The sequence below is a fragment of the Heteronotia binoei genome, chromosome 3 (assembly GCF_032191835.1).
Source record: "Heteronotia binoei isolate CCM8104 ecotype False Entrance Well chromosome 3, APGP_CSIRO_Hbin_v1, whole genome shotgun sequence".
NCBI lineage: Eukaryota > Metazoa > Chordata > Lepidosauria > Squamata > Gekkonidae > Heteronotia > Heteronotia binoei.
The window spans coordinates 49292254-49305850 of NC_083225.1; the positions used below are offsets into that span (position 1 = coordinate 49292254).

At 44.3% G+C, this 13597-nt stretch overlaps 1 protein-coding gene across 1 annotated transcript in view; it reads right to left on the reverse strand.

The window, feature by feature from the left end:
• Positions 1-1221: 1221 nt before the first annotated feature.
• Positions 1222-13597, reverse strand: part of SH3RF3 (SH3 domain containing ring finger 3) — a 307356-nt gene continuing 294980 nt past the window's right edge. The window contains exons 9-10 of the mRNA XM_060233755.1: positions 12397-12734; positions 1222-1726 (exon numbers count right to left, since the gene is read on the reverse strand). Coding sequence (XP_060089738.1) covers positions 1558-1726; positions 12397-12734 — 507 coding nt within the window. The 3' untranslated portion in view covers positions 1222-1557. The remainder of the gene's footprint in view (positions 1727-12396; positions 12735-13597) is intronic.

Below are 13597 nucleotides of genomic sequence, written 5' to 3' on the forward strand. Positions count from 1 at the left end.
TTGCTCATGTTCTTGGGCAAGAGGTCAGGGAATAATGAGTTATGCTCTTTTGGCTCACAGTTCTTTGAAGCCCTCTGAATCATTCCCCCCCCCTCCCCATTTGGTAGCTGTTGCTGTTTTGGTACTTGTGTAGCCACAGCTACTATTGACTAGATTCCAGGGATTCTCTTCCACATACACATCAGATGTTTTCTTTATGCAACCAGATTCTGTGAGGAAGTATTCCTTCATCATGCAGAAGCCAGCTGCATGCACATAGCTTGCACAAAGTCTCAAATAGCAATAATCATGAGCCGTAAGTCCTGTCTTCATATTGGTCAAGATATGACACAGTCCTCACAATCCATATGCCAATGGCACTCACTTTGCACATCTGATAAAAAGTAATAAGTTATCTGTGGTATTTTAAATCATGTTACCTGTTTTTAAAATCAGTAATGGCATATAAATGCAAAGTAGAGATTCCTTTATCTGCATGGAATATGTAGTGTATAATGCTCCTTGCATTTAGAATACATTAAAAACCCCTGTCCTATCTGAAAAACTGATATAAAAAGGAACAATAAAAATTTAAATGTTGCATGCAGGCAGGGGGGAAAAAGGACCCCTCCATTAATGAAAATGTCACACAGACTCTTAAATTGTTGAAGTCCAGCATAACATATTGGTGGCTTTCCATCGGATATCTTTGATCGCAGATGGAGCAAAGAGCTAGGTTCATACCACCACTGGACCACAGGGCAGTCCTTACCTTGTGACAAGATGGTCATGTGACCCTTTGCCACCTATTGGATCAACTTTCAAAACATGTGAGGAACCACTGTGGGAAAATGTATTCCTCCACAACGAAAGTGGAATCTCAGCCAAGCTTTGCAGATACACTGCCTGAACCCTCCAGGCTGGGAGTCATCAACCTCTCTCTTTGCTATGGGCACTACGCATGAAGACGATTGGATGGAAAGATGCTGATGTGTTCTTACATGTAATATTTTTGACTAAAAAAGGCATGATAGCAATGGTTCGGACTTTTAATTCTGTCTAGCTGGACTGTGTGTGAATTTAGTTGGGTTCTGTTTCCTCTGCACAGTTCCTCATTCCCATTGGGGAAAATGGATTAGTTCCAGAGTTTTGTTGCCCCTGTCCTTTGACTCCATCCCTCTTGCATAGGCCAGTAATAAGAACACTGCAGCTCAGACAAATAAATTACTGTGATATAACAAGTTTCTTTTTTTAAAAACATATTTTCTTTATAATTTACATGAAGTATAGCGATGGCTGGGTTTGAGTTTTAGATGCAACCCAAACGCATGTCCTCTCGGCCTTTGATTCCAAATAGAAGGCACTGCTCCAACATACTGCAGTATGGACAGCACAGCAAGAGACCCCATTCCTGGGTCTGAATATCAAAGAGCTGGGGTGGGAGGTCTTTGGGAACAATAATTACAGTTATTATTATGGCAGTGGATAGTAGGAAAGTGTCTCCTTGCTGTTGCTTTTTGTGCTATGGAATTTCCTCTAAAAGGTTTCTCCAGTCCAGAGAGCGCAGAGTGCAGGCCCTCAAAAGCTCTCCACGAAACTTCCCGGGAATAAGCCTGACCTGCCGTTTCGCTGTAATGTCCCTTTATACCAGCCGTCTTCTCTTTTCTTATGGACAAACACAATGTCGCCTTCTTTCAGTTCAATCTCAGCTTCACTTTGAGGGGGATATGGAACCACAACACGATACCTTGAAAGAGAAAAGGAAAGGTCTTATTGCAGATGACTGGACTGGGTTATGCACACCAGTTTACCATGACGACAACTTTGGTGTGGACAGAGAGCCACAGTGGTGACTTCTGGAAATGACCACATGAATCTTGACCTGGATAGCCCAAGCAAGCCTGATCTTGTCAAATCTTGGAAGCTAAGCAGGGTTGACTGTAGTTAGTATTTGGATGGGAGACTGTCCTTGAAATACCCAATCAAAGGCAGGGGCAGGCTTTATTCAGCCATCTCCCTGAATATCCTCCAGGCCCCCAGTAGGGGTCAGTCACCAGAAGTCAGCATGACTTCCAGGTACAGACAGACAGACACATACAAAATACAAAAAAAAAGAAAAAAAACACATGAAATTTATATGGAAAATCTCCCATGCATGCATCAGGCAGCTTTCTTTCTCAGTGCATGCTTTCACACACACTAAAAAATGCACTTTCAATCCATTTTCAGTGCACTTTGCAACTGGATTTTACTGTGTGAAATGGCAAAATACACTTGCAAATGATCACTGAAGTGGATTGAAATGGCATTGTTTAGCATGCGTAAAAGCACCCAGTGTGTTTTGCTGTAGTTTAAATAAAAGCCATCCTTGTCAGGCAATGGCTTTTTAAAATTATTATTTTAGAACTCTCAGAGGATCTCAATCTGGGCATGTGTATCAAGACTGCCTGCTTCTGCATGGTCTTTACTGGCCACTTCAGAGGGCTTCCTCAGTGTTCTCCCATCAACTAAAGTATAAGGGACAGGAGATATATATAGGAAAAATGCCTTTTCTGGAGTATCACCAAGATTGGCCAAATTCTCCTTTGCCCTCTCTCACTGATGGTTTCCTAGTACAACAAAACTGTTTTGTTTCAGAGGGTCCTTGATGTGTGATGGTGCTGACAGTTAACTGGGAGTCTGTTTTATTTTGAGTCTGCATACCTTTTGATAGTATTTCAAAAGATTGCCTTGTTTTCTATATGATATAAATTTGCTGTAAATCGCTCTGTAGATCCCACTGGATGGAATGGTTGGGTATAAACAGCTTTAAATAAATACCCACTTAAATCAAATGCTCACTGGCTACAACACTGTTGAGCACTATGTTGTTTATAAGCACATTTGGCTCTGCAGTTCTGAGCACTGCTCTAAACTACCTGACGAAAATCTTCTTATCTTGACAGGATAACAGAGCCATGTAGATTATGTATCAGTGCTCATGAGCCATCCAGAATCAATTGGTCACCTTTCCTCTTAGCTATTAAATCTAGCTGTCACTTCTTCTATGGGTATGAGAGCAAATAATAAAGGGTTGAAATGTGAGCTGCAGAGAAAACAGTCTATCACAGTCATGAGCAGATATGCTACACTTACTTTAGGAAGCACTGCTTCCTATTTCAGCTATTATGCAAATGAATGTCCGCATTATCTTAGACAGGCTGCTCTAATGCTGATTAACTATGTTATTAGATTAGAGCACTTTTCCAACTTAAATTGTGTCAGATTTCAAATTTTCCCACTGTACTGATCTCCGTAGTGAAATGTACAAAACATTGTATATTTGTGTATTATTGGACCACATTCTGTTGGTAAAAGAATAAAGCTTTCACATGGCTGACCTGTAGGGTTTTCTAGGCAAGAATCGTTCGGTGGTGGTTTGCCATTGCCTGCCTCTGTGTAGCAACCTTGGAATTCCTTGCTGGTCTCCCATCCAAATACTGACCCTGCTTAGCTTCCACGACCCAACGAGATCGGGGTAGTCTAGGCCATCCAAGTCAGAGCACATGTATTCTACTGGGGAAAAAAAATCTGGCTTGTATTCTAAGCCTTCTTTCTGCTTATGCCTCTCTTTAACTGTTGTGGAGGCAGCTCATATGGGTCATATCAGCCACAGAAGTGCCTAAGGCTGGAGTAGAGTACTCTGTGGTGGAGGGCTGCTTTGGCAATGGAAAAGGACACCGTGCAAGGGGAACAAGGTACAGGATCTGAGCTTAGTTCAAGTTCTCAAGCTGCCTAGAAAGCAATAACAGAAGATCTGATCATTTTAGCTGATTAGCTTCATGTGCTCCATTTTTATTTAGGATATTGAAAGCCCAGTAAGAATCTGATCTAGAACAGCATGCTTTAATTAACTAATCAGTGAGATTAATGCATTTAATTGTAGATTAAAATTTGCACTCATTAACTGAGTAATTAAATTATGGAAATTCATTGCCAGTGGATATAGTGATGGCCACAAGCATAACTGGCTTTAACAAGGGATTAGAGTCTTGGAAAATAGATTCATCAATGGCGACCAGCCATGGTGACTAGAGAAAGGAAGTAACCCTTTGTATACCAGTGCTAGGAGCCTTGTTCTTAATACCATGTTTGTTTACCCTCTAGGACAGGGGTGTTGAACTCATTTGTCGTGAGGGCTGAATCTGACATAAATGAAACCTTGGTGGGCCAGGCCATGTTCGGCCGGGTCATGTGTGTACCTATTTAAGATTAGATAGCAGAGATATAAACTTTATAAAGGACACAGACAAACACAAAACACTTAAAACATTAGCACTCATTGAGCTTAAAGGTACTTTTTTTGTATTTCTCTCATGGGAGCCAGGGAACTGGACAAAGGAAGTTCTGGCTCTTTTATTCCTTCCCCAGAGGATCAGAGGCTCAGTAGCTCCGCTGTGCAATTGCGGCAGCCTGGCAAAGCAAGCTCTTCCTCCCCAAGGAAGGAGCCTCAGTCAATGCAGAAAACAGAGTTTTTGCTCTGTTGCTCCTGTGCAATTGAGCAAGCCTTGCAAAGCAAGCTGTTATACAGAAGGAAGTCAGAGAGAGGAAATTGCTTGGGGGCCTGATAGAAGCTCTCTGGGGGACTGATTCGGCCAGATGTTTGTCATCCCTGCTCTAGGATAAATGGTTGTCCATGATGTGAAAACAGATGCTGGACTAGATGGACCACTGGTCTGATCCACCAGGATCTCATAGGACACAGATGACAAACAAGGACTTTGGATACTGCAAAATACCTTGGTATTTTGTTCTTGCAATGTATCATAATTTTGCTTATTTCAGGTGGTAGTTGGTTTTCTTTAAATGTGAATTGCCTCCATTCATGAGTCGTACAGGAGGGATATGTAATTTAGTGGACTGCAAGAACATGCAGGTTGGGATTGATGAACCTCACTGCGACTTTTCCTTGCATATCCCCCCCCCCCAGCACTGTTCACCTAGCTGGGCTCCTCTCCAGTGTTATAGTCCACCTGGGAGAAAAGTGCCTAGTGGGTTAAGCCTAACAGGCAAGGGGGATTTTAGCACTTGTTGCCTGTACATTCTTTTGGCATTTTAAATTCCATCCTTACCTCCTGCTTTTCACATGCACGGGGCAACCTGCATTAAGGATGTGGGGCTGCAGCCATCAGCAGGAGCTCTGTACAGACCTATCATGCTCCAGAGTAATTGTTGCCTGCCCCACCAGGATTTCCCAAAGACTGCCTATGAAGGGATACTGTCCACCCAAGAATTTCACCCCAGTGTTTCAGTTAGCTGTGAGTCTGCTGCAGAAGGAGGGGGGAATGGAGACAGCAGTCATCACATTCCCAGCATAGAGCATTCAAGCACTTAGTTATTTTAATGGCTCACTAGCCCCATCCTCTGCTAGTAAGTCACAAGCAGAGCCATAAAGCTGGAAAGGTGGACATTCTGGAAGGAGAATTCTTTCTTTGGGATGCAAAGGTCATCCCAAAGCGGGGACAGAAGTAGTAGTGGCTATGAAAACTCTGGACATGGGGGAAAGAGGTCTCTTACATTTTAGGGCAGCTCTGTGGATGTATACAAGCCACGCTGGACAAAGCTTTAATTTACAGACTCCATCTCACCCATGAAGTAGAGGACAATGGCGAGAAGGCCCAACCTGGAGATCTAAGGCAGTGACGAACTTTAACTTACTGCAACTTCAAGTAAAACTTTCCTGTCTTAAAATTCAGCATCATTTGGGAAGCACCTAGTGTAAAGACAGAGGACTACATTTCTTTTCTTTGTTTCCTTTCTAATCCCAAACTGCTTGAATGACACCTGTGTATTCTTATTCATTTATCAAACTTTCTCGTATTTTGATATACGTATGATCTCTGGAAAAGTGCCACATCTACGTAGCCTTGCTGCCTGAAGCATGGAAACGGGGAGGGACAGCAGAGAACTTCTCCATCCCCAAGGCATGACAACTCTCAAGTACGAAGTTGTGATAGATTGCCTCTGCACTTGCTTGCAGAAGGGCAGTGGGGGGCACACACAGCAATGGGGCAGGGCCTCTAAATGGCAACACAGGAGTGCTAGACCACAACCATTTTCATTCACATTGGATAATGCCCTCTCAATGTGTTATAGCAATCATCTGCAACTGGATTTTCCTGTTTCACTCAGGAAAATCCACTTGCAAATGACTGCTATATCATACCACATTGAGACGGCATTACCTACAGAGTTTCCTGGAGGATGCTTCTGTCCTTGACCCCTACCAGTCTGGTTTCCGCCCGGGCCATGGGACGGAGACGGTGCTGGTCGCCCTGGTGGATGACCTTCAGCGGCATCTGGATCAAGGCGGCTCGGCGGTGCTGATGTTGTTGGACCTATCAGCAGCGTTCGATACGGTCGACCATCGGCTTCTGCCGTGCCACCTTGCCGACGCTGGGATTCAGGGGCTGGCCTTGCAATGGCTTTCCTCTTTCCTTGACGGTTGGGGACAAAGGGTGGCGATTGGGGAGGAACTGTCCCAGAGACACACGCTTGACTGCGGGGTGCCTCAAGGGGCGGTACTTTCCCCGATGTTATTCAACATCTATATGCGCCCCCTTGCCCAGATTGCCCGAAGGTATGGGCTGGGTTGTCATCAATATGCTGATGACACCCAGCTCTATCTACTTATGGACGGCCGGCCCGCCTGCGTCCCAGAAAATCTGGACCGGGCGTTACAGGCAGTGGCTAGGTGGCTTAGGCTGAGTGGGCTGAAGCTGAATCCAGCGAAGACAGAGGTCCTTTGCTTGGATCGCTGCGGCCCGGGAAGGGAAATCCCCCTGCCAGTTTTTGACGGCGCGCCGCTGACAGCGTCGGGCAGGGTCAAGAGCCTGGGGGTGCTATTGGAGCCTTCTCTGACGATGGAGGCTCAGATAGCAGCCACTGCAAAGTCCGCTTTTTTTCACCTTAGGCGGGCGAGGCAATTGGCCCCCTTCCTGGAGCGTGACGACCTAGCAACAGTGATCCATGCTACGGTCACCTCGAGGTTGGACTACTGTAATGCCCTCTACATGGGGCTACCCTTGTGCCGGACCCGGAAACTGCAGTTAGTGCAGAACGCTGCTGCCCGGCTGCTACTAGGGCTCCCAAGATGGGAGCACATTCGGCCGGGGCTCCGGGATCTGCACTGGCTGCCAGTAATATTCCGAGTCCAGTACAAGGTGTTGGTCATTACCTTTAAAGCCCTATATGGCCTAGGACCTGCCTACCTTAGGGACCGTCTCTCCCCACACGTTCCCCAGAGAGTACTACGCTCCGGTTCACAAAATCTGCTGGTAGTCCCCGGGCCAAAGGAGGCCCGTCTAAAATCCACCAGGGATCGGGCCTTCTCAACAGCGGCACCTTATTGGTGGAACCAGCTGCCGGAGGAGGTGCGGGCCCTGCGGGACCTAGGGCAGTTCCGCAGGGCCTGTAAGACAGCCCTCTTCCGGCAGGCCTATAACACCTAACTGATAATGAGAACATCTCTGGATGGAACAAAAATGCTCTTATAGACCGCTGGTTTTATTTTATCTTGTTTTATTAATTATGCTTTTAATTGTACTTGTAAACGTTTTAAATTGAATTATATGAATCATTATGTTGTAAGCCGCCCTGAGACACTTCGGTGAGAAGGGCGAGATATAAGTCCATTAAATAAAATAAATAAATAAATAAATACCTGCTGATGTGTGAAGGCAGCCTCCTATTATTCATTAGTGGCAGTTAGTGGTTATTCAGGTGGTAACTGGCACCCCAAGAGGCTCCAACCAGAAGGAGCAAGGATGGGCTCATAAGCTCAATTGCTAAAAAGTAATAGTAAAGGCTTGGTTCTTACAGCCTGGTTCCCTTTGAGTGCTGTCCATTGCAGAGGCTTTCCTCTGCTGTGGTAGTGCTGTGGGTAAGAAATCCTTGAAAAATATTGATCTTCAACATGCAGAAATGCTAGCAGCAGAGGAAGTGAATTTCATGGCAGCAGGAGAAAAGTGCAAGGTAAATGATGTCCCAGGATCCAAGACCTTATCTTCGATGGGCTAACTTCTCAAATCCCAGCATATTTGTGTGATTTCCTCCCCCCCCTAGTGCCAGTATACTTTGTGTGAAACTGGCTCAGTGTTCCAACTATTTGTGCTATTTAGTGAGCACAGGTAGTTCCCTATAGTGTTTAGACATATTGAGAAATCTCTCTTTAGTCAAGAACACCCAGCTGACACTACCAGGGAATTTTAGGTTATTTTACCAAACCCATTTAATTGGGTATTTTGGGCCACACACATCACTTTTCCTACCTTGCATTTGACTCAGGCCCACAGCCAGAAATTTTTGAGAGGTGGAGCAGGAAGTGGGGAACTTCAGTTGAAGCTCTTTCTGCCCTGCAGAGCTGAGGGCACAGTGCTACCCTTTTGAGCGAGGCTCTTCCTGACAGTCTAGGCAGAGAGCACATTCTGATCAGCTCTCCACCATACCCACCCTGCCCCATGCCTTACCATCCCCACCCAAAGGCAAGCTCATGTGGGAATGATGGCTGCGCTTGATTGCCTCACTACAAGGCAGGGCAGTGAGCGGGCCGAGCAGATCAGGCAGGCCTCTCTGCAATGCCCCTGAGCCAAAGAGTCACGTGACAATCATGTGACCAACGTTGGCTGGGTTACATGATTGTGTCACATGACTCCTCACTGCAGAGACACCTGTCTGCCTGATCTGCTCACTCCTTGCCTGATCAATTTGCTTTCTGCCCTGGCAGCACGAGCTGGCCTTTTGGGTGAGGTGGCGAGGCATGGGGCAAGGGTGATGGAGAACATGACATGGTGGAGAGCAAGGCAATTGAATGTGGTTGGTGCTCCTGCATGAGCTGGCCTTTTGAGCCGGGGTGGTAAACCTCATACAGTTTGCAAGGCCTGAGAATGAAAATGACATGAAGTGCCCCTGATCTTATCACAAGTTAATTGCTTTCCCCTCCAATTTATTTCAAGCTCCAATTCATATTTTGACTATATAAAAACTGGAGGCTGAAATTAGCTCATGTTTTCCCTGCATGTTTTTCTCTGAGGTTTCAGGAAAGATGTGAGTCAAAGCAGGTTTGTAAAACATGTGGACAGAAAGGTGTGGATTTGTGAAACTCACTGCCTGTCTGGGTGCTATTTTTCCTCTCTATCCCCTTATGCCCACCATATTCTTCCTGCCACAGTGTTCACTATTAAAAATGACAATAGATATATCGCTGTAACACTAAATCAGCATAATGACTTGTGGCTCTTTTTAAAAAGCTGATAAAAAGCCGCATGAAGTGATGGTTGGTAAAAAGAGACAGGATGGAAAAAATGGTCAATTGGCTGTTAATGCGAATGCTTGTGCATTTGCAGCAGCAATGAATCCCCCAAAAGGCATCACTCCTGTGTAGAAGCAGCTGGATTCACCCATTATACAGCAGATTGGAGCTGTAAAGTTATGATAAACATAGGCCTTCTAAGTAACATGGCAACCCTATATTGTATTTTCCTCCCTGTAATGTGTAATTAAACTTATCTATGTACTGGAGCAATTTCTTCAAGTTGCCTGTCTCGTCGGCTACAGCTGGTGCACAATGCAAGGACAACAGGATGGGGTTAAATTTTACCACACAGTATGGTGAAAGAAGGGAAGAACTTGGCACAAGGCCATAATTATTTGTATCCATGTTTAGTTTAGTCTGAATTTAGGAGCTACAGCATAAAGGGGAAAGAGGCAATTCTATGAATTCACTCAATTTATAATCTGATTAAATCCACTCTAAAAGGTCTGTTCTCAGTCACGTTTGCCACCTACATGAGTAAAATATGAAGGTTCTAAATAAGGAATATTTCAGAATATATAGTGGAAACCCCATGCGTAGCTGCAATAGGCAATGACTGTCTGACATACATGTGGAGATGCCTGTGTGTAGGCACCAAAACACAACTACTGCAGATAAATCATGAATCCACCTCCCCCCTTCCCACCTGGATCAAAATAATTTGTTCTACTTTGCCAATGAAATATAGTACAATGCAGGCAAGAATGTATGATGTCGAGAGAAGCAAAAGTTTCTGCTCTGCCAGATGTGAAATGTAATGTTAAATATATATATAAAAATGTACTTCTGAGCAGTTTGGTGCTTTAATGAGCTCAAATGGATTTGGAATGAACTTCTAGGCAAGTGTTTAATGCAGTCGCTCAGATGATTCTAGTGATAGCATTAATCCTTCCTAGTGTGCTAAGGTAATTAATATTCCTCATTTACAGGCATAAAGAGCCAGATGATCAGTTAAAGAATGTGGATACACCAGTGATAGGGGAAGTTAATTCATAAATCAATTGGAAAATCTTGCCTGCTGAGTATAATTAAGGTTATTTCAATTAGAAGTTATTCTCATACTTTGGAAATCAAAATGCCTAAAACTCAGAATCAAATTCTTAAATGTTTCACAGTGCAAATACAACGATTTGTAATGTTTTAATGGTTCCATCTGTATAAATCCACTAGCAGTTCATTGTGATAACTAGGGATGGGCATGGACCAGAAAAATGGAGGTCCACAGAGGTTCGTGTTTCACGGATCATGAATTTCCATGAACCTTTTTGTTTAACAGACTGGTCCATGGTTTGTACCTCCCCCTTCCTTCCCTGCCTGAGTTGCTCCATTGTGATGGGGGACTTGGGCAGGGAAGGGAACACATTTAAATGTTTCCCACTCTCTTCTCTTCCTGAGTTATCCCACCACAGTGGGGGACTTGGGAAGGAAAAGGAATGCATTCAAATACCTTCCTCTCCCTTCTCTAGTTGCCCTGCCATGGCAGGGGGACTCAGGTGGAGAAGGGAACATGTTTAAATGCCTTCCCCTCTCTTCGCAAGTCACCCCATGGTGTGAGCTCAGAAAATATTTAAATGCCTTCTGAGTTCACTCAGTTCCCCAACGTTTTCTTGGGCATCAGTATGTCTGGCCTACAAACTGCTTCCATAGACCAAACAAACCTCCCTGGAAAAGGGGGCAGTCTGAGGGTAGTTCATGAGAGACCTGATTACATGGACCATGAACACATGGCCCACCCCAGTTTATGACAAAATCTGGTCCGTGCCCATCCCTAGTGATAACATCAAACATATAGATAGGCTTTTGGTTGCAAGTTACAGTCCATAATTTAGAGTTAATTTTTGGTTAACTTTTATTCCTAGGACTAAGAACTGTTGTGCTTTGGGGGGGGAGGGGGAGAGAGAGAGAGAGAGAGGAAATTAGTAACAAGCATCACCTTTCTGTTTTGGGCTATCAGTATGACATCAATATGATAAGAAAGCCCTTTTGCTTTTAGTTCTGGGGATGTTCCCACTGGCCCTTTTTGAGAGTAGCTATATAGAGGAATCTTAAAATGTACAAAGAAGAGAATCAGCTCTGTAAAACTGGTAGCAATCCATGTTCCCTCTAAGCCATGGAATCTCGTGAGCAAAAATTCTACTTTGTGAGCTTCTGGCATTAAAGCTGTGAGTTACTGGCATTAAAGTTGTGGGCTACTGTATAAATTAGTGTGCTCTGGGGCCATCCTTCCTGAGCTAAGACAAAAATGTGTGAGCTGGAAGCCAAAAATCTGTGAGCTAGTTCACACTAACTCAGCTTAGAGGGAACACTGGTGGCAATTTGTATTTGGCAGGCAGGTAATTGGCTATCTTAAATTTGATGTAGGGCCTTTTCTTTAATGGTCTCTCAGCTTCCGGATCCCAAAAGCTTAAATCTGGTTCTCAGGAGGTTATTAAGCCCAAAGAAGCTAGACAAATCCATTGCTATGCAGAGAATATGTGTGTGGACTTTTTACTTCTAACGTTCTATATTATTTTGAATGCTTGGAAGTTGTTTTCCATACCACATAGACCTCCACTGTTTGAACATACTATTTGAAATGCATGCTGGGGAAGGGAGGTGGTCAGTTGCTAAATCACTATTTCCTTGGGAGCGTGCAAGTGTGACAGGCTGTCCCCATGGTAACCAGTCTCGGGGTAGCAGGAGGTGCAGGCAGTTGGAAAAGCCTGAGAACAGCAATGTGGGAAGAGAAGCTAGGAGCAGGTAATTCCTAAAACCAACAGTGGGGGGCAGCATACTGAAGAACTGAGATAGGGAAATTCCTCTGAGGTTTGGGTGCCCTGTGAGAACAGTGTGACGCCAGGTGGAGACACAGGACAGTTGCTGGGTGCCTGGATGCCTCAGATGGTTGAATGGAGTGGTGTTCACAGGTCAGTGGGGTCACTCTTACACATGAATGTCTAATTACTACAAACATTCCAAAGAAAAAGTTGTGTTTTTCTCACCCATGTATGCTATTATTAACTTACAATACATGCAAATGCAAACAGATATGCAAGCAAGAGGCAGGATCCTGTATGTTTGGGTACCTTTCTCGAGACAATGGCTTAGGCTCTGGACGGATGGCTGCCATTGAAAGAGGCGGCTGCCTTATGGGAGAAGGGATAGAAAAATTCAAATCCAAGGAGCCTGTTTTTCTGTGCAGAGGTTCCATCTCCATTGCTCCTTGCATTTCACTTTCGATGGGGCATGAACCTGCCCTTCCATGGCTAGAGAGAGAAGTCAGTTCAGGTCCTATTGCCCCCTGCAGCATTCCCTCCACCACTGACAGGGGGTCATGCGTCGGGGACATTGATGGAGGAGAACGGGATTTCTTTTTTGTTGATGCTCCTGCTAGAAGTTTCAAAAGTCCGCTTTTCTTTTCTTTCTGCATATAAATGAGAGAATAAAAATTAAAAAACAGAGTGAAATTTAAGTATAAGAGTTTTAAAAGAACACCACCTAATTTGCATGCCCTTCAACTTCATACACACATACAAAGAAAGCAATTGCAAGTGATGGGGATGAACTGTAAAAGGTATAATGTCTGATATTTCAATGCAAAAAGTCAAAAGTACACAAGACAAGCATAGTGATCACTCACAACAGCTGTAATGGGGGTGAAAAAGTCTGCCTAGTTATGTAAAGCAATTTCACTTCTGTGTCAAGCGTCATTGTTGTTTAAGAAGAACCATACTGTCGAGGTGCAACTGTCTCATAGCAGTCTGTTCCATGGCACATTCCAGGCCAGGGACATTCAGATATGGCTCACCATTGCCTTCCTCCATATAGTTTTCCTTGGTGGTATCCCATCCTAGTAGACAATGTGGTGACCAATACTCCCTCTAAGCTGTGGAGTCTTAAATTCTACTTTGTGAACATGAAAATTCTACTTTGTGAACATGAAAGTTGTGAGCTACTGCATAAATTAGTTGGCTCTGGGGCTTTCCTTCCTGAGCTAAGACAAAAACGTGTGAGCTGGAGGCTAAAAAACTAACTCAGCTTAGAGGGAACAGTGGTGATGACCCTGCTTAGTTCCCAAGGCCTCAGGCCAAACTGGGCAAATTAGGCTGCTTATCCCTCCCATTTTCATCACTGTTTCAAACCCTGACACAATTAAAACTATTGCTACATTCAACAATTTTGCATTGGAGTCTCCTTTGAAGTTCCCTTGTTGAAGAACACTTACTTCAACAGCAGAGTGTACTGGTAGATTGAAATGTTTATAGAAATGCGGTTTTCTAATGTCAC